The 26,619-nt window shown below is 35.1% G+C and overlaps 5 protein-coding genes across 5 annotated transcripts; 2 read left to right on the top strand and 3 right to left on the bottom strand.

The window, feature by feature from the left end:
- Positions 1-943: 943 nt before the first annotated feature.
- Positions 944-6,258, top strand: LOC110737970 (pentatricopeptide repeat-containing protein At1g62590-like). The gene is made up of 4 exons (XM_021918325.1): positions 944-3,725; positions 5,201-5,277; positions 5,383-5,516; positions 6,175-6,258. Exon 1 carries the CDS (start codon positions 1,278-1,280, stop codon positions 3,438-3,440), a length of 2,163 nt encoding a protein of 720 aa, XP_021774017.1. The 5' UTR covers positions 944-1,277; the 3' UTR covers positions 3,441-3,725; positions 5,201-5,277; positions 5,383-5,516; positions 6,175-6,258.
- On the bottom strand, positions 6,087-9,220 carry LOC110737976 (IAA-amino acid hydrolase ILR1-like 5). Its single transcript, XM_021918332.1, has 5 exons — positions 8,819-9,220; positions 8,190-8,315; positions 7,611-7,925; positions 7,153-7,281; positions 6,087-6,692 (listed from the first exon to the last, which is right to left on the bottom strand). Exons 1-5 carry the CDS (start codon positions 9,158-9,160, stop codon positions 6,279-6,281), a joined length of 1,326 nt encoding a protein of 441 aa, XP_021774024.1. The 5' UTR covers positions 9,161-9,220; the 3' UTR covers positions 6,087-6,278.
- A 4,909-nt stretch (positions 9,221-14,129) lies between these two features.
- Positions 14,130-17,699, bottom strand: LOC110737986 (beta-ureidopropionase-like). The gene is made up of 6 exons (XM_021918343.1): positions 17,271-17,699; positions 16,784-16,889; positions 16,011-16,199; positions 15,483-15,710; positions 15,182-15,406; positions 14,130-14,698 (listed from the first exon to the last, which is right to left on the bottom strand). The coding sequence occupies exons 1-6, from the start codon at positions 17,399-17,401 to the stop codon at positions 14,330-14,332; spliced, it is 1,248 nt and encodes a 415-aa protein (XP_021774035.1). The 5' UTR covers positions 17,402-17,699; the 3' UTR covers positions 14,130-14,329.
- Positions 17,700-18,406: 707 nt separating this feature from the next.
- Positions 18,407-21,750, bottom strand: LOC110737995. Its single transcript, XM_021918354.1, has 2 exons — positions 21,297-21,750; positions 18,407-18,906 (listed from the first exon to the last, which is right to left on the bottom strand). The coding sequence occupies exons 1-2, from the start codon at positions 21,522-21,524 to the stop codon at positions 18,685-18,687; spliced, it is 450 nt and encodes a 149-aa protein (XP_021774046.1). The 5' UTR covers positions 21,525-21,750; the 3' UTR covers positions 18,407-18,684.
- Positions 21,751-22,823: 1,073 nt separating this feature from the next.
- LOC110738021 lies at positions 22,824-26,588 on the top strand. The gene is made up of 6 exons (XM_021918382.1): positions 22,824-23,247; positions 23,336-23,431; positions 24,490-24,530; positions 24,872-24,989; positions 25,417-25,497; positions 26,207-26,588. The coding sequence occupies exons 1-6, from the start codon at positions 23,026-23,028 to the stop codon at positions 26,264-26,266; spliced, it is 618 nt and encodes a 205-aa protein (XP_021774074.1). The 5' UTR covers positions 22,824-23,025; the 3' UTR covers positions 26,267-26,588.
- Positions 26,589-26,619: the final 31 nt, after the last annotated feature.

The following is a 26,619-nucleotide window of genomic DNA, read 5'->3' on the forward strand; positions in this document are numbered from 1 at the left end:
ACATAATTAAGTTATGTTCAATTTATTTCCTCTTATGTCAAGAAAAAAAAAATGATGGATTACCGTTAATAAGTTTAAATAACCTAAATTTAAATATCGAATAATACTCCATACATTATTATTGAGTTTGAAATAAAGTATTTCTCTTAGAATGATAAGACAGTATCATGTAAAAAAAAAAAAAAGTTGTGTTGCCAATTTACCTTTGCTAAACTAGTCATATTTAGTTTAAAACAAACTTGGAGAACATTGTCTTTGAAGATCTCTCTATACGTACTTGTGAATTCTTTGTCCCTTAATTAATCACCAACCCAATTTCCCTAAAAAAAGGTTTTATACAGTGGTTACTACATAATTCATATAAGCATAATTACGGAGTATATTCAAACAAGTAAAAACCAAGTGAATATAATTTACATTTTTGTGTATGATGTTTTGAGAGTTTGAGGCGACTAGACTATCCTTGAACTATTAGCTTTTAAAAGCAACATCACCAATGTGAAGTAATTCTCTACTTCTAATGGCTTGAATCATTAATGATTTTAATAACACACAACATTAAATTGTGCTTAGATAATATTCCATATTCTGTATCATTCAATTAAAAACATTTTGCGTTATTTTTAGAGTTTGTTCTGAACTTCCGATTTACTGAAAACAGCTAAACTGAATTGAACTAAGCTAAAATGAATAGTTTATGAGAAAAGAAAATTAGGAATTGAACTGAATTGATTGAAGCTAAACTAGACCGAACTGAAATTTAGCTGAACCGAACTGAAATTAAGCTGAACCGAATTGACCCTTACTCATGAATTAATATTTTAATATCATGAACATTTAAACACAATTTACTACTCATACCAACAAGAAGTAATGAGTTAATGACTCGCGTTATTAGAGGCTACTCATAGAAAGTTTATTGCCAACATGTTGTGCAGCTATTTCTATTGAATAGCAATACGGCGTCGTCTAGTTTCTCCTACTCTTCTTCCCAAAATCCCAGCCGTAGGGTTTAACACTTGAACTCTCTTTCTTTCTTCAGTCTGCACAAAACCCCTCTAATGGTGTCATAAATTAATCAAGGTGAAAACTCTACCAAACCCATCAAAATCACAACTTTTCTCTGTTTCTTCAAGGTTTGATAACTTAACCCTCACTAAATTTCAATTTCCCAACTATTTTATAGTTAATTTCAAGCTTCATATACATGTTAAATTCACTTTTATTTCTGGGTTTATGGTTATTTTATCTTAATCATACATTTACTTTTCTCTGCTATGCGTTTTTGTGCAACTCATACATTATCCCATTTACGCAACTTCCCAAAAAGGTTCGGCCTTTTTCACCATTATTACTATGTAAATCATTCTGTTTCATGTGTTCTTCAAAGTTCTGATGCTAGTGATGATAATGTTAGTGATGGTTCTAGTTCTAGTCATTATTGTGATTATAATGTTGTATATAGAGAAATGAGGGATTATGCTAAGATGGGTTGTGTTCAAAAGGCACTAGAGAGTCTCAATTCAATGGGGTATGTTGAGGGGAGGCCGTTGGTTTATGATTATAATGCTTTGATTTATAGTTATTTGAAATCTCGAAATGTGGTTTTTGATGAATTGGGTCGAATCTATATGCATATGAAGGTATCCGGGTTGTGCCCAAATGCATTGACATATGTTGGCCTCTTTAATGGAATGTTATTGTTGAATTGTTTGTCGGATGCGTTGTTTATCATTGGGGAGATGCTTAGGAGTGGGTATGCGCCGTCGTTTGCTTCTCTATCGCGGTTGTTGAAAAGATCATTGAGAGGGGAGGATTTATTGGGTTCGAGGTATGTTATAGAGTTGATGCTGGCACTGGACTACTTGCCGACACATCTGTCATTGAGTAGGTTGATTTTGAAGCTTTGTAAAGTGGGCAAGATACATGAGGCTTATAGAGTTTTGAGTGGTTTGCTATGTAAAGGTCATTTTTGCACTCCGCTTGTATATAATCCAATTTTGTGGGGTTTATGTAAATGTAACCAGAGTTCTATCGCATTGTCGTTGTTGTTTTCTTTGAATAAGAGAGGATTTTTACATAATGTGTGCTCATACACAGCATTGGTATACGGGCTGGGTAAGGAAAAGATGTGGAATGGAGTTTTCCAGGTGTTAAGGGAAATGGAAATTGCTGGGTGTAAACCAAATTTAATTACATACACTGTCTTAATTAAGTATCTATGTGAGGATGGGAGGATTCAGGAGGCTTTTGTCATTCTTGCAAATATGGAAAAAGAAGAATGCTACCCGGATTTGGTGACATTTAACATCATTCTTCGTGAGCTCTCTCATCAAGACAGGGCAGTTGAAATTAGTGAGCTGATGTCTCTGATGGATCAGAGGGGCTTATCTCCCGATCCATACACTTTAACTGCACTGGCTGCTGGCATGTTGAAGAAAGGAAAGCTAGGAAATGCTAGTAATTTTTTGCTTGATGTTATTTCACGAGGGTACAATGTGGATATTGCTGTGTATAACATGTATCTACACTCCTTGTGCTTAGAGAGTGGATACATAGAAGCTTTATCCGTGACAAAGAGCATGGCTAGTAAAGGTTTCACACCGGACACCACTTCATACAACACAATTCTGAAAGGAATATGTTCTGAAGGCAATTTTGATGATGCACTCAAGTTCCTAGACAGGTTAAACTTAGCTACTGATGGGCCTGACATAATTTCTTTTAACACAATTTTGTCTGGAGCATGCAAACTAGGGAATTCTTCTATCATTCACAAGCTTTTGGATTGCATGGAAGATAAAAAAATAGAGCTTAATGTTGTAAGCATGACTTGTTTGATTAAATATTTCTGCAGAGTTGGAAAAATCTTTGAGTGCTTTAAATTGTTGGAGAAGATGCTGGGTGCTGGTCCTACTCCAAACGTTCTAACTTTTAATGCAGTCATTGATGGTTTATGCAAGAACCACTTGCTCGGGACAGCTTGTAAAGTTCTTAAACAGTATAAAAACTCTGGAGAATTTCCTAATACGAGTACATATGATATTCTTATACATACAGCCTTGAGTGCTAAAGAATATGCGATGGCTGAGGATTTAATCACTGATTTGTACTCCCAGGGATTGGAACCTAGTGCGGTCGCTTATAAATCCTTGGTTAGTGCCATATGCAAAGATGGGAATATATGCGCTGCTCTTGAGCTTTGTAACCGAATGCTTGCTGATGGACGCAAGCCTTCAGTTGACATCTACAATGTGATTTTGAAGGCAATGCTTCGGAAAAGGATGCTTAAGGATGCTTTTTTGTTACTAAAGGACATGGTAATAAATGGTTGTGAACTTGATGACATGTCACATGCTATTCTGAAGCAAGCACTCTCAGAGGATGCTGATAAGAAACAATTTCAGGCCAAAAATCTACCGGATTATATAGTGGTGTAACTGTATAAGAGAGTTGCAACTTTATATAGTATTATGCAGAGTGGTCTGAAGTGTCAGCTTTCTCCGCTTACCCTCCTCGCTCTCCAGAGTAACATATGTAAATCTGAAGCAAACACTTGCAGGGGATGCGGAGGAGAATCATTTTCAGGCCAAAATCTCCTGGAGTATGTAGCGACGTAAATGTACAAGAGAGATGCATTTATATAGTATTATGCTGGGTGGTCTGAAGTCTCAGTCTTCTCCACTTACGCTCCTCACTCTTCAGAGTAACATAGTGTAATCCAGGTAACCAGAAGTATCATTATGTATATTTAATTTTGCCGTGTGAACTAATTTTGTCTATAATGTTTGCTCGTCAATAATATAGGCACATTATGTTTGCAATTACGTTAAGACTTGACTTGTAATGAATGTGACTACATATGATGGATAGAGGTAATTGATCTATTCTAGCAACAAAGGCATTAAGATTTAAGATGATGCAGACCTAAAATTGGGAATCAGGTACCCCTGAATTTAAGCCTGTCCTTCAGTTCTCGAATCCCTTATCCTTGACCCAGACATCACCTGAGTTACCTATTCCGAGTACATATTATTACATTAAATTGTGCACCGACTCCTGGTTGTTGAGATTTATCCCTCTAGACTGAAAACGCATATGTGAGTGCTTCACTGCTTCTTGATCTCACAGTAGTCAACTAATCCTAGATTATATAACTAGTGCCATCCCTTATCAAGTTCATTACCAGCTCTTTCAGTTAGTGTTCCCATCTTACAGCTTCAGGTGACATCCACACATTCCCAACCACAGTCTTGGGTTTCGGTGCAGCATGTAGGATTTGTGTGTCCAATATGAGTTCTATCTGAAAGTTTTTTTTTCTTTCTTATTTCCTAGCTAGAATAAAAATTGAGGTTAGCTCAAATCATTTTAGATATAAGGCTAATAAGTTCAGATTAGTTCAATGTGGAACTTGTAAATTCGGTCCACAGCTAAAAACAAGTTCAGTCTTTTAATTTTTTTATTTTAATCTTATTTGAACTGTTAAATCCAAAACCTTTTTTTGTTTAAGGTGGTAGATTAGGAGCTCAAAGAAAGTCAAGAAACTATCACTGTATTTATAAATAAATAAATAAATAAAAAATTTAAAAAAAAAACCAACTATCACTGTATGTGTTATGACAATTTTTTAAGAGCTAATATTAACTGTTCTTGTGGGAACGATGCAATTGTGAGGACTGTTAAAAATGGTCCAAATATGAGGATGAGGTTTTACGGATGTCCGTTGTGGCCTGTAAGTAATTTCAGTTAGGGTGGTTGATTATTTCTTAAGTGTTTGGCACATATCCTAGTTTTTTTTTTTTTTTTTTTTTTTTTTTTTTTTTTTGAACAAGATACTCGATCATGTGAGATGTTCAAGAGGTTAAATACAAGTAATTGCATGGAGGACATGCAAATGAATGGTATCGTAAAATAATTATATTTTATTTGTAAATAAACTTTAGCCCAATATTGATGTTAACGCGACTCCATCCCTGATGTGTTTTTTTCCTATTTTCCAATGATCACTTTAGAGTTGATATTTATTGTCAACGAAATTTATAAAGATATACTTTGGGGTGGACCAGCATTACCATAGATATTGGCATGGGATTTTCCTTGAGAAATTAAAGGTCATGGGCCCTCATGGCCATTAAAATGGCCAAACCCTCATGTTTTTGTGCCTGTCAGGCTGATCTTCTGTGTTTCATCGTTTTTGTAGCTTGTGAGATAACTCATAAAGCAATAGCAAAGCTATGGAGAGACGCAAAGTCAACAAATAAGTGTCATTCCTTTCTGGTAATTGGCAAGTTCCTTAGTGGCCAAAATTTGTTTGTCTCTGCTTTTCAGTGGGATCTCTTGCTCCCTTAGTTTTTGAATAAGATTATTCTGCATGTTTAACAGTTCAGATATTAATCATATGATGTCCTTGACCTTGTCATGGACTTGACATGTGGAGAGCTTATTCTTTCTGGTGGACCATATCGTCTGCCTTGGTACCGATTAGAGAAATTATGATCCAATGGCTTCAGATGCAGGTATGATTTTATTTCATAAACCCTTTATCTTATATATGCTGTAGAAATTTAAGGTAATGATCACCTGCGTCGGGATGTAGCTAGGACAAATCTTTAAGAAACTTAGTATGTCGTGTGTGTATAAAAATTCAATTGTGAGCATAATATAATGGTTATATGTTATGGTGGAAGTGTGGAACAGCTAATTATTACCTGCGACTCTAAAGACCTTGACATACAAATGCAATTAATATTAGGGCTTGCTTGTTTGGGATAATGTATTAATGGAATAAAAATGAAGAACATGGGGTGATGGGGGTAGATGAAGGTGGTTGGAGAAGGAAGAGGTAGTGATTGTACGAGGATGGGATGAAATAGGATGAAGGAATCATTACCCTCACTGTTACTCACCACCATAGTTGGGTATTGTGTTTCTATCATAATGAGGTTAATAGGCCCTGTTTTCTTTTAGATTTCATTTAAAAAAAAAAAAAAACTAATTTCGGTAAAAATAATTTCAATTCAGCAAAAGTAAGGTGCAGAGAACATGACTGAAAAAAGTCAACTGAAAAAAGTCAAGTCTCGCATGCATTTTCTCAGGTGACCAGTAGCTGGATCTCTTCTATTTATCGTGAATAAGTAATGTTAAAACATCTGCCTTTCCTTTTTATTGATACAGTTATGAGGGACAAAGGCCAACCTAGAGAGTTCCAGTTGCAGATACAGCCTTGTCAGCCAGTCTAGCTAACATACAGAGAATCCGAGAATTTGTACAATTGCAAACTATTTCATCATTTGGGTTGAGTTGTCCATGTGATAAATGTTATCAGAACTTCGGAGTTGACTGAGATACGTCTCTGCAAAAGTGGTGTGTAATGCTGCTGCGATAGGAAGAACATCCTCATCAATGAAGAAGTAAGGAGAATGTGGGGAGTGTACTGCACCAATTTCCTCGTTTCTTATACCTATGCCAATCAAGATGCCGGGGATCTTTTCTTGGTAGAAGGAAAAGTCTTCACCTGCCATTACTTTCTGCCCCGACAGGATACTATTAGGACCTAGCAGAACTCCACCAACAGCCCTAATATGATGATGCAAAGTATCATCGTTGTTGACAGCTGGATATGGAGGGTAATTTTCTTCAATGAAATCAACATATGCTCGGCCTCTATGTAAAGCAGCTCCATGCTCAACCACCTTCAAGGATTCTTATCAAATACATCATTCAAGCCTAAAGCAACTAATGGGATAGAATGTAAGCAATCAAGAACAAAAGCCACTGTAGACTGAATAATGTTTACAGTAAAATCTAACTAAAGTTTGAAGCTAATCACATGTATTTGCTTCAAATTATGTTCTAATTTGTTTACAATGTTAGAAGCTCTTAACATGATATAATCACAAATATAGGCAATTGCTTTAGCTATGGCTTTGACTAATTACAGTCACTTTTGTTTACAGAGCATGAGCAAAATTTTAACGTCATAGTTTCAAATGCATATAAAGCTCAAATGATGTCTGATCTTTAAAATTTGGATTTCACTGAAGGTTGCAAGCTAAAATTTACAGTTCACTAGACTACTGGATTAAGGTGGTGGATAAAACCATTACAGCAGACTGCAAGGATCAACAGAGTATGTTCAGAATTGAAGTATACCTCTTTTAACCTCCGTTGAAGCCAGTGCAGGCCATCCGTGGTAAGACTCCGAAGTGTCCCTCCAAACTCCACAGATGGAGGAATGATGTTCAAAGTTGTACCACCTTTGACATATGTAACAGACAGTACCTTCAGCAAAAGTAGCTGTTAGCATTTCATTTGCTCAGATCTTCAAACAATTCACTTGTGCTATTACTTTACTCTTTATTTTACCTCAACTGCCATTGTTAGATTTACCACACTCCAAAATTTGTATGGACATTTTGTTCAAATTATAACATGAAGATTTTGTTAAATACAAGTTGGTGGGTATAACTCTTGGGCACATATCTGTTTCTCAATTCTGACAGATTGACACAATTATCTGATCTAACTGATAGCGAATATTTGAAGAATTAAAATTATATGGGATCCTAATCAGAAAGTAAATATGAAAAAGGTTTTAAGAAGCATTATACATGGCTTTCAAGGGGATTTGCTTCTCTTGAAATGACTTGATGCAGTGCCAAAATAATGAATGATGTTGACACTATTGGATCAATGCTTTTATGAGGTTCCGCAGCATGTGCTCCTTGCCCTTCAATTTTCACTTTGAACATGGACACTGCTGCACAAGAAGGTCCTGAGACAGAAGATATTCTCCCTGTGGGTGTCGTAAAATCAACATGCATCCCGAAAATTGCCTTGGCTTCACCAAGGGCACCATCCTGTATCATGTGAGCTGCACCCGCACCTCCCTCTTCAGCAGGTTGGAAAAGCAGTCTCACAGTTCCCTTCAATATCACAAAATGCAAAAACACTGCAGTCAAACTTGTAAGGACATTGACCAAAAACAAAACTGTAAGGACAAGCCTATAGAACATAAGATTCTAAATACTAATGTCTACCTATTTTTGGTCCTCAAAAGGAAACATTCGAAAGAACTAAACAAAATCAAAACCATAGGCGCTCCACGGTTCCACCAACCACAAATTATTTAACCACAAGAGCACCAAAACTTCAAATTCAATGCATAACATAGTTACTAGAGACCGAACCTTAAGCCGATCCTTCCTTTGATTCAGCAACTTAGCAGCACCAAGGAGCATTGTAGTGTGAGCATCATGTCCACAGCCATGCATTCTCCCATCGATTTTACTCTTATGCTCCCAATCTACAAGTTCCTATTTTTAGCAGAGTGATAAATAAATAGATTATATACAAAGCATATACACTGCAATTTAATATAAACTTAGCTCATGTTATCAATAGTTACATAGAACAGTTTAATCTAAGTACTTGTATCATATACAAAGCAACATATTTCGAAATTTTGGCAGCAGAACAATGACAAACCCATAATAAATACACCAAATTCAAAATTTTGGCCTAACAAATAAGCATAATAAGATTAAAAACTACTGCACAATTTCACTCAATTCCATCTTCTAACATTCCTACTCGATCAATCAAATGACAAACACCAAACAATTTACATGGACGGTAATTGTCACACGAAAAAAAATCATAACATGAACAACTTTTAGACACGAGGGAAAATGTACTAAAAGAAAACCAAACATACAACATGAATCAACCTCGCATCAAAATGATTTGTGGTCGGCTAACATGAATCATCCTCGCGACAAACATCATAAGACAAGTTCAAAAGATTATTTAAAACTACCTGCATAGGAAGAGCATCCATATCAGCCCGGAGAGCCACAACAGGTGAAGAACCCGACCCGATGATCGCAACAACACCAGTTTGAGCAAATGGGTATTCATAATAAATGCCAAGTTTGTCAAGTTCAGACCTAATTAGAGAACTAGTGTTGAATTCTTGGAATCTGAGTTCTGGGTTTTCATGGATTCTTCTTCTAATTGAAACCAACCAATCTTTTTCTCTCTTTGCATCTTGTAATACTTGCTTTGCATAATTTTCCTCTAAATTGATGCTACTACCAGAACAAGAAATGAGATTAATGGCTGAAAAACAGATTGAAAAGATTACCCAAATTGGAAACATATTAATAATCGAAGGAAGACTGTATTGCGTCACAGTAGTGAGTAATGAGTAGTCATCAACTACTTTATAAAAGCTGAGTTTATAGAATATTTGGGGTGGGTTAAGGAATATTTATACTCCAATTTTTTCATCAATAATATCAATAAATATATAATGCCGTTTGGAGCCATATATGATCATTATTTGTTGTCATAAATGTTCGTGGTAAGCTTGAATTAATGAAATCGGTGCAAATTATAAACCGGTATATTGTTCGTTTAAAGGCAAATGGGAACCAACTCAATTAGACTCCCGGAGGGTATTAGGGACCATGGTAAACATTTCGACAATTTTAATTTTCGGGCGGAAAAAAAATCAAAAATTTTCAAAATTAAAGACTAATATTCACGCTTTATGAGAAATTTTGGAGGTTTCGGGGCTTAGTGTCGAAAAGTATTGAAATTATAGGGGATATATCACGGGGTCATATGCTGTTTGGAACCATATATGATCATTATTTGTTCTCATAAATGTTCGTGGTAGGCTAGAATTAATGAAATCGGTGCAAGTTGTAAACCAATAAATTGGTCGTTTAAAGGCAAATTGGATTGTTCCACACTTCCACCCACCCAATGGGACTCCCAGACGGTATTAGGGATCATGGTAAACATTTTCGGCAATTTTTATTTCCGGGCGAAAAAAAAGTCAAAAATTTCAAAATTGAAGGCTAATATCCACGCTTTTTGAGAAAATTTGGAGGATTCAGGGTCTGGTGTCGCAAAGTCTTGAAATTCTAGGGGATAGATCTCGGGGTCATTTAATACCGTTTGAAACCATATATGGTCATTATTTGTTGTCATAAATGTTCGTGGTAAGCTTGAGTTAATGAAATCGGTGCAAGTTATAAACCGGTAAATATGGCGTTTTAAGGCAAATTGGATGGTTCTACCCACCCAATTGGACTTCCGAATGGTATTAGGGACCATGGTAAACATTTTGGCAATTATTATTTCCGGGCGAAAAAAAAGTAAAAATTCCAAAAATAAAGGCTAACACGCTTTTTGAGAAATTTTGGAGGTTTCGGGGCCCGGTATCGAAAAGCCTTGAGATTCTAAAAAATACATCTCGGGGTCGTATAATGTCTTTTGGAACCATATATGATCATAATTTGTTTTCATAAATGTTCATGGTAGGCTTGAGTTAAGAAATAGGCGCAAGTTGTAAACCGTAAATTGGCCGTTTAAAAGCAAATTGGATGGTTTCATCCATCCAATTGGACTCCCGGAGGGTATTAGGGATCATGGTATACCTTTTGGCAATTTTATTCATGGGAGAAAAAAAGTAAAAAAATTCCAAAATTGAAGGCTAATATCCATGTTTTTTGAGAAATTTGGAGGTTTTGGGACCTGGTGTCGAAAATACTTGAGATTTTAGGGAATATATCTCGGGGTCATATAATGTCGTTTGGAACCAATTATGATCATTATTTGTTGTCATACATGTTCGTGGTAAGCTTGAGTTAATGAAATCGGTGCAAATTGTAAACCGGTAAATTGGCCGTTTAGAGGCAAATTGGATGGATACACCCACCCATTTGGACTACCGGAGGGTATTAGGGACTATGGTAAACATTTCAGCAATTTATATTTTTGGGCGAAAAAAAGTTAAAAAATTCCAAAATTGAAAGCTAATATCCACGTGTTTTGAGAAATTTTTTTAGATTTCGGGGCCCGGTGTCGAAAATGTTTGAGATTTTAGGAGATACATCTCGAGGTCATATAATACTGTTTTAAACCATAAATGATCATTATATGTTGTCATAGGCTTGAGTTAATGAAATCGGTGCAAGTTGTAAACCGATAAATTCGTCATTTAAAGGCAAATTGGATGGTTCCACCCACCTAATTAGACTCTCGGAGTGTATTAGAACCATGGTAAACATTACGACAATTTTTATTTCCGGGCGAAAAAAAGTCAAAAAAATCCAAAATTGGAGGCTAATATCCACGTTTTTTGAGAAATTTTGGAGCTTTCGGGGCCCGGTGTCGAAAAGTCTTCAAATTATAGGGGATATATCGCGGGGTTATATAATGCCGTTTGGAACCATATATGATTTTTATGTGTTGTCATAAATGTTCGTGGTAGGCTTGCATTAATGAAATCGGTGCAAGTTGTAAATCGGTAAATTGGTCGTTTAAAGGAAAATTGGTTAATTCCACACACCTAATTGGACTCCTGGAGGGTATTAGGGACCACGGTTGACATTTCAGTAATTTTTTATTTCGGGCAAAAAAAAGTCAAAAAATTCCAAAATTGAAGGCTAATATCCACGTTTTTAAGAAATTTTGGAGGTTTCAGGGCCCGGTGTAGTAAAGTATTAATATTTTGGGGGATACATCTCGGAGTCATATAATGCCGTTTCGAACCATATATGATCATTATATGTTGTCATAAATGTTCGTGGTAGGCTTAAATTAATGAAATCGGTGCAAGTTGTAAATCGGTAAATTGGTCGTTTAAAGGCAAATTGGATTGTTTTACCCACCCAATTGGACTCCCAAAGGGTATTAGGGACCATGGTAAACATTTCTCCAATTTTTATTTCCGGGCGAAAAAAAAGTTAAAAAATTCCAAAATTGAAGGCTAATATCCACTCTTTTTGAGAAATTTTGATGGTTTCGGGAGCCGGTGTTGAAAAGGCTTGATATTTTAGGGAATATATCTCGGAGTCATATAATGCCATTTGGAACCATATATGATCATTATATGTTGTCATAAATGTTCATGGTAAGCTTTAATTAATGAAATTGTTGCAAGTTGTAAATCGGTAAATTGTCCGTTTAAAGGCAAATTGGATGGTTCTACCAGCCAATTGGATTCCCAGAGGATATAAAAGACCATGATAAACATTTCGGAAATTTTTATTTCCGTTCGAAAAAATTAAAAAATTCCAAAATTGAAGGCTAATATCCATGCTTTTTTAGAAATTTCGAAGGTTTCGAGGTCCAGTGTCGAATAGAAATGAGATCTTAGGGGATACATCTCGGGGTCATATAATGTCATTTGGAATCATAAATGATCATCATATGTTGTCATAAATGTTCGTGGTAGGCTTGAGTTAATGAAATCGGTGCAAGTTGTAAACCGATAAATTGGCTTAAAGGCAAATTGGATTGTTCAACCCACCCAATTGGACTCTCGGAGGGTATTAGAACCATGGTAAACATTACGATAATTTTTCTTTTCGGGCGAAAAAAAAGTCAAAAAATTCCAAAATTGAAGGCTTAATATCTACGCTTTTTGAGAAATTTTGGAGGTTTCGGGACCCGGTGTCGAAAAGTCTTGAAATTATAGGAGATATATTGCGGGGTCATATAATATTGTTTGGAACCATATATGATAATTATATGTTGTCATAAATGTTTGTGATAGGCTTGAATTAACGAAATCGGTGCAAGTTGTAAATCGATAAATTGGTCGTTTAAAGGAAAATTGGTTGGTTCCACACACCCAATTGGACTCCCGGAGGATATTTTGTACCATGGTAAACATTTTGGCAATTTTTATATCTGGCGAAAAAAGTCATAAATTTCGAATGTTTCGAGGCCCTGTGTCGAAAAGCATTGAGATTTTAGGGGATACATCTCGGGGTCATATTATGCCATTTGGATCCATATATGATCATTATATGATGTCATAAATGTTCTTGGTAAGCTTGACTGCTTGAGTTAATGAAATTGGTGCAAGTTGTAAACCGGTAAATTGGTCGTTTAAAGGCAAATTGGGTGGTTTTTCCCAGCCAATTGGACTCCCTGAGGGTATTAGAGACCATATTAAACATTTCGGCAATTTTTATTTCCAGTTGAAAAAAAGTCAAAAAATTCCAAAATTGAAGGCTAATATCCACTTTTTTGGGAAATTTTGGAGGTTTCGGCCACATGTTAATGGATTAGCCGGGTTTTTTTAAATTTTATTTTTATGTTATAGAGCAACTCCAATGGTTGCTTTTAGGGACTAGCTTGCAATTTTAATAATTTTCAAGCTAATAGCCAAACCATCGGAGGATACTTTGATAATTAGTTTGGCCAAGCTAATGCCAATCAAATTAGCTTAACTAAGCTAATTAGCTTAGAAATTAACTGTCTCTAATAAAATACTAATTATTTAAAAAATAAAGCTGAAAAAACTAAATGATAATTAGCCTAACCATTGTGGTATGAATTAGCTAGAAGAAAGAATAGCTTTGCAATCCTAAGTGGCATGGCAAGTTAATTTGGCAATTAGCTTGCCCTTGGAGTTGCTCTTATTTACAAAGTATGAATTTATAATATATTAATGGGCATAACTGTATATTGGCATGTGTGCGGAAAAGGTGATATGATGCACTTAAAAATGATGAGAGTTGTGTGGTTGTGTGTTGTTTTAACCGATTAAAATAGCTTTTCGTGCATTGCACGGGACCTAAACTAGTAATACTACTACTAAAACATACACCAATTTTTTTTTTCCCCTCTTCAACATGCTCTTTTTTTTTTTAGTTACACTATCTCATTAACTCATTCCTTACCTAAAATATTTCATTATACTTTTGATTTATAATACAATTTCGTGTTTTTTAAAATTTGGTGTTAAAAAAAAATAAAAATAAAAATAAAATAATATACTACATGTTCAAAACTTGCGATTGTTCAATTTTTTTTGCTAAATGTTCAAAAGTATATGCGTGGTGCACCTAGCACCAGGATACACCTTAAAATTTGCGTTCAGTTAGAAAAGGGTATTTGTTTTACTACCTCCGGTAATTATTATGTGCAACAAAGGAATATTTTATGTCTCACAAATAATACCCCTTTGTTGCACATAATAGTTAACGGAGGTAGTATTAAAAACCCGATTGTTACAATTATGATAAAAAGTAGACACTATAGCAACATATTACACAAATTAAGTCAAAACGTTTCATCTATTGTGAAACAATGATAAAAAGTACTTATTATTCATTCTTCAAAGGAAATGCTTTGAAATTATATAAACTTGGAGACCAATTTTTTTTTTAATTACAAATTTGCCTTTTAATATCTGTGCCATTACAAACGTGCAAACTTGGTAGATTCGTATTTTAATATCTGAAAAAAAAAAATATACTGTATATGAAATGGAAGAAGTACTGTATGTTCGAGACTGAAAGAGTTAAGCCGGATTCTTCTTATCTAGCAATGGATCAGAGACTATCTGAGGCTGAAAATCTGGCTTTATATAACGAGCGAGCATCTCAGCATAAAGCTCATACCTTGCAGTCATTCTGAATCCCCACTTATCTTTGATCTGCCTACAGAGGTTTAAATCCATATCTGCAACCATCAAACCATCTCTGTAACGAGAGAGGAATGGACTGCAAGAAGCATCTGGAGCAGAAAAATGACTAGAACCATAGAAATGACCGAAATCCTTGTGCTGTGGCTTTCCATCTCCAGAGGTGAATGCATTCGGAAAGGTCTCAGTTCCAACACGATTTATTGAGCCAACAAAATAATTATTTGCTATTGCAGCATTACGTGCCTGTACAAAAATTCATCATAAACCATAATAAATCACACAAAGTGGAATATGTTACTGAATTGAAGTTGCCAGATCCCATAAATAGTCTCTCAAAACTGTTTTAGGATGTGAAGGAATTGCTGTCAATTTTGTAAATGCAGCTTTCAATCTGAGGGGTGGCACACTGGCTAGGTTAATCCTAAGCGATACTAATACTACAAGAATTTACCACCAAAACCATCCAAAACAAATCAACAAATCAAGTAACTCATCCAATGTACCAATTATAAAAGGATTAGACTGTTTGTTGATGAACTGAAACCACATAAAAGTGTCTCCCTCGGTTGCTAGGAGGTGTGATGCATGTACATATATATTATTGTCGGAGAACCCTAAATGTATACAGGTCAGCAACCTTGTTCAAAATGAGACGATACTTTTAAACTAGTTACTATGGAATTGTTGAAAAAAAGAAGTAAGATAGGGATGATACTATATAGATACCTCAATTGGCCACATAGGTTCACTGAGCTCACCAACAGTAGCAGACGGGTTAAATACTATCTCTGCTCCATTCAAGCCAAAAGCCATCCAATTTAAAGGATGATGCCTACCATAACATATGTTAATGGCAATTTTGCCAAATGCTGTCTCAAAAACAGGGTGTCCAGTGTTTCCTTCCATATAATACGTGCTCTCATTGAAGTCCCCAACCCTAGGAATATGGTTCTGCCAAACACAAACATGATTATGACCATGCTGAGAGAATTTCATAACGAAAATTGATCAGACCATACTGAATTACCTTTCTACGAACGCCTATAATGTTACCCTGATTTCCAATTATAACAGCGGTGTTCCATATAGTCTCTCCATGTACAACATCCCTCTCTAGAATGGGACTTACAATGACCATGTTGTACTTCCTAGCAAGATCTTGCAAAAATTGTGTCGACTCCCCATTGACAGGCTCTGCAAATTCACACCAACTTTTCTCTCGAGTACAAAAGGCAAATGGCATAGTCCATGCTTCCTGTACAGCATGCATGAGTTACTTAGAATGTATTTTACTTTAAAATCCACAATAGTAATTTTGAAGCTCTTACATCTTGTTTCGTATAAGATAATTTGTTTTATGATTACATCAAAATTTGTTTTCAATCATACTATCAACTGAACTACTGAAGTTGGTATGAGTCACCATTGCATAATTCATCAACACTTGTTCACATGAAGCATTCCATGTAAGCTTGCAAACATACTTTATTATCAATCTATTAGCATACAAAAACTTCATACCAACTGAGCAATTTAAGTACGAAGTATTTGTTACCTGAAGGCATAATATGTTGACTCCCGAAGCACCTGCAGCCTCAATGATGAGCTTCAATTTCTGAAAGATGGCCCTTCTTTGGTCTAAAAATGGTTCTGTTGTGGGCAGGGCGATAGAATTCTGAATAAGACCCACTCGTACAATTCGAGGCTCTCTTAGAGATTCCTTTTGAGCTTGAAAGCAGTATGCCTGTAAAATTAAGTGAGCATTGAAAAAAAATTCTTACTTCTAAAACACAGAGTTAGCACATCTAGTTGTAATTCAATTTAAGCTTCAGTAAATTATACAACTATACAGGCCACGAGGGCTCTGCAGGCTGAAATGCGAAAGAGGATGACAAATTGACAAGGGGAATACACAGACACCAGGAGGAACAGAAACCACAAATGGATAGTAAAGGTCTTTCAGACAAAGAGTGCCATCATCGCCACACGTTATGGGAGTGATAAGATGCCTACAAAGGCTCATTTCATAGCTACTCCATCCTGAAATTCGCTTCCTCTTTGACAACTTGTGGTCAAAATTTGATAGTAGTATCCATAAATTTGCTAAAAAATAGCATGATCACATTGATTATACTTTTATAAAAAATGTATTGCCTAAAAAAACACTTCCAAAGACAGCAAAAGATCAAGCATCAAGTTAATTTTGGTACAAAGTTTGTACTTTGATCATAAAACCACTTAAAAGGAGCCTAACATAATATCCTTCACCAATCCAAGACTTTCATCAATTCAACAATGGAGACAAAAGAAGCTAGCCAAGACCCGAACCTGAAGATCGAAATCGTGGTCATTGGACAAATTGGTAGCTGCAGCTGGAAGTGTTACAGGATCAAGTGATTTTCCAGAGTTCAACCCATAAATCAACCTGTACTTCCTGTCCATTTAACCCATCACAATTGCACAAATTAAATCAAGATATATACATATTATACTGCAGCAAATTACAACTATAGAATAAACATCGATTTTCATTAGTAATCCATATTACTACTCATCATAATTCATAATATATGTTGCTCCCCGATATACAAACCCTTGTCAATATCAATCATCAAATAAAAAGTTGTAACCTTTTAAGTATTTTGTTCAACTTTGTTTTATGTCACCTCTACCTCCGTTTCATAAAGTTCTCTACACGGGTCATCCTTATTAAAATAACAAAACCGTATGTCTTTTAGACCGTCTGATACAAGAATTTGCGGGTTTCAAAATAATAGCTTAAGTAAAAATGAGAACAAGAAATTGAAAAAGAAACCTGGAAGATGGGAGCAGGAAGAGAGGAACTAAGGAGGTGATGAAGGGATTCAAACCCAGAAATTGAACCATTTGGAGTAGAAATAACCCCCTTTGTTGGGTTTTCTTGTTGATCATTTTCTCTATCTCCATTTTCAATTATGCTTTTATCTTCCATTTTATCTCTCTCTTCTAGGTTGGTAATATGATTGGAATCAGGATTAGATGAGATGATGAATTGATGATTGATCAAACTTTTCGAGTTGGGAAAACTTTCTCTTTTGTAGTCACTTTTATTTTTATTTTATTTATTTTATATATTTATTTATTTGTACTTATTGAATCATCATTTATTATCAATAAGAATCTTTTGGTGGTTATTGAAATAAATAACTGGATTATTAGTATGCTCAAACAATGGGGTTTGAGCCGTTTGACTCATTTAAGTCCAGTTTATTTTTCTTTTTAATTTTTTAAAAGAAAAACATAAAATATTATTATTTGAAAGCCACACGGCATCTATAATAAGCATTATAGAAAAGTAAAATACAAAATTAATCAAGCAAAAATCACGATGAAGCATAGTCCTTGATTATTTGCTGAAATATATAGCTTTCTGTGAGGAAGTCCATCTTAATTTACATGTCGGTAACTTTGTAATATAAGTACGAAGTATAAAGTACGAGTATATTAACAAAGCAAATACAAGTACTGATTTTAGTATTTTGATTGTATTGTTTTAGGGTATATTATATGCACAACTTATAAATTGAACTTATTCCAACTTATCAGACTTCAATCACCTTATTAGAATTCTTTTTAGTTTTAAATTGATTACAACAACTTATTTGGAAACAGATTAGGGCTTGAGAGTTTTGTTAATCTACTCCTCTATCAATATCCAAATTCTTTTGTTGATAACTCATACAACTTTACAAATGGGGATCAATTTCAATAACTTTAAATTGGACAAGTCTCTATAACAAAAATAAAAATTAGTAGTAGTATAAATAAGTTTGCTTCCACATAAAAGCAAATGAGTTGATTATCACACATTTGATGCCAAATTGCCAAGTTAGCCAACTCTTCACTACTCTTTTAATGATAATGTCAACCCTCTTAATGCTATGTGAACTCTCCAAATTAACAATAGTAAAATGGTAGAGCATAAAATCGAAAGCACAATCTCAAACAGGAACTTTGATGAGTTCTGAAAATCACATCCCTAGGATGCAGAACAGCCTGCTAAAACATCGATTGCAGCCGCTACAGTAAAGTAATATGTTCAGAAAGAGAAAGAAGAGAAATATCATTCTAATTCATCTAAGTTTAGATCAACGAGGAGGAAAACAATCATAACACGATTTATCAAAGGGAAAGCCTAATCATGAGACTAGATTATTTTATGAGGGAAAGGTAATCTGCGACAGGGCATATCACTTGCGTTTTTTCCTTAATTTCGCAGATTTTTGGGTTCGCAGCTTCACTCTAGGTGTCGAGGCTGCTTGCATAGCTTCAGAGTCTTGAGGCGTGCATAGCAGAAACTTCTTGTTTGAACCTATCTGCTGGCAAACCTGCTTCAGCATCCTCTTGCCTCTCATCCATTTCAGTAGTATCTTCATGTGTGTTTTGCTAGCGATTCCACTGATACCAGCTTCCTACAGTAGCAAATTTTACCATTAGAAAAACGGAGCCTACACAGAGCACACTTACTACCTAGCTATTCATGATACCACTACTACAATGGAGTAACCCTGTTTAAAAAGCAAGACATTTAGAGTGGAGCATAGGAAGAAGCATTGCAACGAAGTATAATCTAACAAGTATCCACCTATTCTTTTTCATCCTGTTAATTTAGGAATGGGAGCCAGACAGCCTATATATATATATATATATATATATATATATATCATGAACTATCTTGCTTTACTTTGTCTCTACTTCCAGGATTTTGGACATAGAAATGATAATAAGAAGTAAGTCAAATGCCATGCAATTCAGCCTATAATCAGTCAAGCTTTAAGGCATCTTTCTTCTTACAACAAATAAAGCAAAATGGTTCTTGGTATAGTTCGTTTCCAATAAAAAAAAATCTTGAGGGGGTTTAAAGAATTAAAGGTATGGACTATGGAGATCTCTGCATTGTAGTCTAGTACGTTCTTCCCAATTACTTCATGTTTAGACTAAAAATACAGGAAACAATTTTGTGATCACTATATAATCCAAATGCCGACCCCACTTATGGGATTAAGGCTTTGATTGATTGATATATAATCCAAAAGTTTTCGTAGTTATAATTTCTGTATACAGTTTAGGACAAAATGTGACATTATCTACTAGGTGACCATGAGACTATATTAAGCTTTAAGTACATGGACCTTATGTTACAAATTTCAAGCTATAATTCCCATGGCCTTTTGGGATTCCAAGGCATGGTAGAACTTTCTCTGGTTCGCTGTCGTAACCTTTGTCCAAGGCATGCTAGGCTTGGCGAAAGCATGCATGCTTATAATTGGATTTGAAGCTAAATTATGTTGTTTCCAGCTCTATAATTTTGCTCAATTTTTTTAATACTGATATTTGCTCACTTGTTCGTGAATTCCATTTGTTCCTCTATGCTTCTTCTTTGTTCATTTCTGTCTCTCCCATTTCCTCTTGCTCCCTCCCCATATTTGCAATGATATTTTTTTCTCTCTGTTGGATCAATGTCATTTGTCAAATACATGATGAGGATTGATATGAAATGTAGGGGTAAAAACTTAAAGCAGTTGTGTATATATTCCTGAAAGGGCTTGTGTCTCATGCTTTTTAAGTTATAAGCTTATAACTGTAGGCACCAGAAGGCTATGAATGATGGATCTGATTAGTGCTTATGCTATTATATATATATATATATATATATATATATATATATATAAATGCTCTATTTCCTCTAGTAGATGAAATATTAAGGAGTATATTACAGTCAATTTTCTTTTCCTTAAAACTATGACATGATAACATTGAAAGGAAAATGAGACGATCTTGGAAGAGCTTCACATGAAACAGTTTATTCCAAGGGTTTTTTTAGGCTAAGAGGGAATCTGAATTATGATTTCCAAAGACGGTACATTTATAGTAAAGTGCTACCCTCATGACAACTTCATATGGAAGTATTGGTAAATACACATATGCATTCTCTATGTATGTCACTCACCACGAAGCATAATAGCTAAAGCCAAGGAACACCATACCTATTTTATGTAGGAAAGGGGAGAACTACAATTCATTGAATTTGTTACAAGAACAGGTAGACCAAGGTCTTAGATGCACATTGGTTCATAAATATTATTGATATTATTGATAGATTTGACAGGGCAACGCCAATAAAATTAAAAGTCACACCTTTTGAAGTTTTGATTTATATCATATTGACAAATCAGTGAGCCCCCAGTAACCAAAGGACATTAGATAAGACACTCAATCGCTGCCACAACCCACATCAAATATTCCTCGTGGATGTGCCATCTTAAATGTCATGTTATAATCTAACAATCTAGAGTAGCCCATTTAAACTACTTGGGAAGCTTTTAATCACAATTAGATTCCCAAATCCTAACCCAATAACATTCAACTTCCTAAAATCCTAACCCCCCATGTAAACTATTTTAGCCACCTTTTACCAAGTATCATCCCATGTAATGTATAAATTCAAACTCGAGACACTTGAATTCTTGATCCACACTCAAACTCACACCCAAATCAAACCCTTAAACCCTCGTTCTAAATGACAGAACAATTGGACAATCATTGCATGATTACAAATTAACGGCATTATAATTTATAAACAAAGTATAGTTCAGTACAATCCAACATTTCAATTCATACCAAGATTATCCAAAAATTATAGCTTCAAACACCCACAAAAATTCACAAGTGCAGCACACATTAAACAACTAACTAAACACAAATCTGAACACAATTCATCAAATTTATCAAACAAACTAGCAAATAACATCAATACATATTAAAAAAAGGGAATTTGGAGCGCGATAAAAAGAAGATGAACCTGTGCGTTAGTCCAAGCACTGCCAATGGTGACAGGGCCACGATTCTGGATCAAATTGAAGAGATTTTGAGCAATGGAGGTAGCTTCAGAGTAGGGAACTTTAGGGTTTATCTTCCTCAGATTTTCAGCTCGTTTCTTCGACATATATCTCACACATTGCATCATCATTGAGCTACCTCCCCCAATTTCTCCTCCTCCATTGCTGCTGCTCCAAACCCTCCTCCACATTTCTTCTTCTCTCTCCTTCAATCGAATTCAATTTATGAAAAATTGGGGAAAAATTGATTCATATGATATGCGTCGTCTTGATTTTGAAACTGAAAATTAGGGTTTTTGAGGGTATTAGAATGCGACTTCTTGAGTAGAAGAATATCACTCGGTCCGTATAAGCTGCGCTTAGTTCATTTTTTTGTTTACTTTATTAATTACTTAGTTTTTTTTTTTAATTTTTTGTAACAAACCAAATCACTAATAGTTGACTTGCTTAAACTTTATTCTTATCTACATACATACAAAAAAATTTATTAAATAATTAGATATGGAAAGTGGAGCAAGTAATAAAATACACCCCTAAAATAAAAGTGGCGTAAGTAATAAAATATGAAGAGAGTTCGCAATTACTCGTGCACAAAGTTTACTATAATAGGAAAAGTTTGCATACCACAACCATGAGTTCTGTGATATCAAAAACCCCCACTAGGGATAGTTTAAAGTAAGAACGTGTAAATTTGGGTGTCTTAGTTAGGTTTAATAGCGTTCAATGGGGTTAAGCTTAGGGATGTCAATGAGGCGGGACGGGGCGGATGGTGGTCTTTCCATCCCCATTCCCGCCTAATATTTTCATCCCCATCCTCGCGGCGGGTCCAATATTCATCCCCGTCCCAGCGGGTATAACTCCAAAACCATCCCCGCCTCACCCCCACTTGGATATCCATCCCCACCTAATCCCCACCCAAGATCCACCTAATCTCCGTCTCTAAAATACATAATCCTACATAATTAATACGGATTATAATAGAAATAAAACATTCTTAATAATACACACATTTTTGTTTATAATATAAGTGTCGTACAAATATTATAATTAATATTATATTTTACGTAATTATTTTATAAAATAGTATAAAAGTATGTAATTTTGCTTTTAAAAGATATATAGATGTGGGTATGAGGCGGGGCGGGTACAACTTAAAATCCACCCCCGCCCCATCACCAATGGTGGGTATGATTTTTATCCCCATCCCCATCCCCACCCCACCACCCGCCAAACCGAGACCTATCCCCACTCTAGTGAGGCGGGTTCTACTACTTGGGGTTGAATTATACTAAATTGTTATGCACATACTCCGTATAAATTAAAAATCTAAATCAAGTTCCTATGGAGACAATTTTTTTTTTTGTTTTTGAAAGCACTTTTCAAAACAGAGTGGATCAGGTCGAATTTGGTGAAATTGGACTCATTTACCCTCCCAGTAGTCCCAAATAGGTTCGTGGTTCTCTACACTTCATTTTTTTTTTTTTTTTTTGGGCATTATTTAAGACCACCAACCAATCAACCATACATCAAAATGTGAAGAAAACGAACGGTCCATAATCATTAGATTTCCCACCTTTTTTTCCTGTTGAAAGAATGATGAAGAAACGAATATCCCAAATCAGCCAATATGAACACACATAACTTGAATAAAAACTTACCAAAAATAGAAAGAAAATTAAGAGGAGAGAGAAAATGAAGAAAAATGGCGGTGAAACCTCGCAATCGGCCCCTGCCTCACCTTCCGCGCCACCGCCTCGTACCACGAGCTCGAATTCCGACGCACCTTTGAGGCGCAGAAATGCGCCATTTTTGATCGTTTGTAGATGTTTCAGCCTCATCACCGCAATATCTGCTATTCTTTGTATTGCCGTCAATATTCTTTCTGCTGTTCGATCCTTCAAGCATGGAGCTGATGTATTTAATTATGCTTTTTATTTGTCGATTTTGTAGGTGTAATTGTTGGTTGATTTAGGGTTTTTGATATGATTTCAATTTTATTTAGGTTTTTGATGGGATTTTTCGATGTTATGCGGTTGTGCTAGCGATTTTGGTGGTTTTGGCTGAGACTGAGTGGAGTTTCATCTTCAAATTCTGGAAGGTATGATTTCTGTTTATATTGGATTCTAGTTGGATGAATTTCTTTGTTTTAGTGGATTTTTGATTGCTTTATTGAATTGTTTCAATTATGATCGAGTATTGAGCTCATCTTATTACTCCTTTATGAATTATGATTAAGTTTCCGGGTTTCAGATTAGTGAGTATTGAGCTCAATCCTCAATGTAATACTTGTAAGAATAAGGCTTTTGAGTTGTGGATTGATGAGTATTGAGCTCAATGTAATATTGTAATGCTTGGTAGTATAAGTGCATCAGACACTTGTACGGTTTAATACTTAGGCTTCTGAAAGACATAACCTTATTATGTAATTATTCGAACAATTATGGTTGTATATAATAAAATAATTGACCAAGCTAGGTACAATACAAATGTTGGGTATTTATGTAATTATGTTATGCATTTTTTATGATGCTAGGAGCAAGATGTTATTGTCTTGTTGGAGCTTGGAGGTATATTAGATCGTTATTGTCTTGTTGGAGCTTGGAGGTATATTAGATCGTTATTGTCTTGTTGGAGCTTCAATAGAATTTAATGGAGATATTGCAAGCTAAATTTCTAATACCATAAAATAAATTTAATGGAGGTACTAGCATGCTATTTTATAGCGTACTGTTTGTGCATATTTCTATCATAGATATTGTTCAATAAGTAATACTTAGTACAAAGTACTCTGTAGCATGTAGTATGGAGTGCTGAGTGGCTGCCTTAATTCCATAATTACATTGTCATTTTGTCATGACAAGTGTTCTACTTTCCATTCTCTCTCCTTTCCTTTCCTGCTCTCCAAATATATAAGTATATATGAGTGATTTTGCTGCAGTAGTCGGCATTCAGCCAGTCAGCAGTCAATTTGTATGTTGTGCAATCCACTAGCAAGATAGGTTGTTGTTTCCTTAATTAATTTGTCCTATTCATGTTTTCCATACTTAAATGGCTGTCTTGGTTGTCTACAGTTGTCATATATTTAATCTCGTACTTGCTTTGTGTGTTTGTTTAGACTTGGAAGCTAATTTCTGGTGTTATCATGTTATGCTGCAGGTGTTGGAGTATTGGCCTGGCAGAAGCATGCTACAAATCTTGTATGTATACTAACACCCAAGACTATTGAATTCATCCTCATCAAACTTATAGAAAATTTAGCATTTTGTTTTCATAAAATTAAGATTGACAAGAACTATGAATACAAGACAGCATGAAAGCGATTTATTTGTTAGAGTATAAGCTATGACTAAGTAATCGTAGTAATTCAAGCTTCATTTTCTGGTGTCAGAAAGCCTTTTTAATTTCTGGAAGCTACCACTGTCCATGTCACTTTACTGAAATGCTGATGTAGGCACACTAGAAGTTGTTTTAATGCATCAATTACAGGTAACAATGAATATGAACTTACATCCATGGCCTCATTGATTGTTTTGTGTAGTGTTGCTGTTATGACTAGGGCATTCTCTGACTTTATTGGCAAGCAACATGATATAGTTCTTCTTCAGAGTATAGCAAGCTATCTGCTGCTTTCATGCGCTGCTGTTTATCTTGTATCGGTAAGAGGATGAGCTGAACAGTTTTTTCCCCCCCTCTTTTCATTATGTAAAATTGCTTTGTAAAGTATGTCCATACGTCTGGAGGATATTGTGCTCGTATGTTTTTGTGACATACATGAATAACTTAATGGGTTCAATGGGTTCAATGGGCTCAGTGTTCACAAGATTGTTTATATACTTGAATGAAACAATTATTATCTAAAAGTGTAATCCTCAAGGCAATTAATTTGATATATATGTTGATGAGAGACTTCATTATAGTAATGCTGACAGAATTTAGACTCTTTAGATTTTAAAATTTTACAAATAGTGCATGATGAGAAACTTGAGCTAATCCACTGCTAGATTTATATACACAGGTTTTGTTTATTCAAGGAATGTTCAATGACAATTTATTTCATGTTGCTTCAAATCAACAATATTTCAGGGAATCCTTTGCATAGGTATTTTGAAGCGTTCCCTAGAACAGAAAGAAATTTCAAGGGATCAAGCAGTTAAGGATCTACAGGTATTCAAGTGTCTGCTGTCTAGTTTTTTTTTTTTTTTTAATTCTGATTTATATGGTTAATTGGATTGGTTGCTTCGGATGAAGGTTTTTATTATGATTAACTTAGGTTTTGCTTCTCTATTTTGCTATATTCCATGGCTCCTTGTTTGTGAAAACTGTACTTAATCTGATGTAGCTACTAGATTAAAATAGCTAACCAAAACCAACTACTTCATTAGTCATGCCAATTAATTAAAATCCATCCATTTTTTGTCCTTCATAATGGGAAGTGCATCAATTCCGTGAGTGCATCAATTCCGTGCAAAGTTTGAGAATGGAAAACAAAAATCTAAGGTTGTTCATAGAATTACGACTAGCAGTGAGCACTGAATTGCCTAAGACTTATGCTAGATGGAGAGATGTCTTGCAACACATCGAGTCCCTTGCTCAATAATATCTCCAAGGATGCTTCATTGAGAATAGCAGATGAGAGTTTACAGCTGATGTGCCAGGATTGATGGGCTCTTAAATTTCTACTAGAAGTAAAGTGGTCTCCTTGTTGACTAGTAGTACTCTAGTCATTTTTTCATATCTATCTATCTACTTCCTTTTTCTTGGATTCTGAGATGAGTTTATTTTCTTTCAATTTGATTTTAGTCCCTAGAAAAAATTGTGGAGTGAGAATCTTGACATTGTTAGGTCTGTTAAATTAACTTTTGTCCCGTTGCAGGAGTTGGAGAAGAAGCGGCAGGAACTTGAAGCTTTGTTAATTGAAGAAGAACACGTTTGAAAGAGAATTCATATGTTGGTTTGTCACAGTTCCTTGTGGAATTCTGGATTTTCTCTAGAATATTGAGGAAGACAAGCCTTGTAACTGACAATTTGATCGAAACAATTGTACAGGAAGACAAGTCTTGATGCTTTAGCACTTAGTAAAATCTTTTTTGTTTTTGTTTTTGTTTTTGTTTTTGTGGCTTTATATAGTTGTAATCATTTTTTTCCGTTCTCGAATTTTTTGTGGATAGAGAGTGTAGCTGTGTTTGAAAGAATCTGTAACCAATGTATGTAGTATGGAGTACTTGCTAAAATTGAATAACAACGGTTTTTTTTTTTCCCGCTTGAGTATGCATTTTCGTGCCATAC

Source organism: Chenopodium quinoa, unplaced genomic scaffold, assembly GCF_001683475.1.
Source record: "Chenopodium quinoa cultivar QQ74 unplaced genomic scaffold, ASM168347v1, whole genome shotgun sequence".
Lineage (NCBI taxonomy): Eukaryota > Viridiplantae > Streptophyta > Magnoliopsida > Caryophyllales > Amaranthaceae > Chenopodium > Chenopodium quinoa.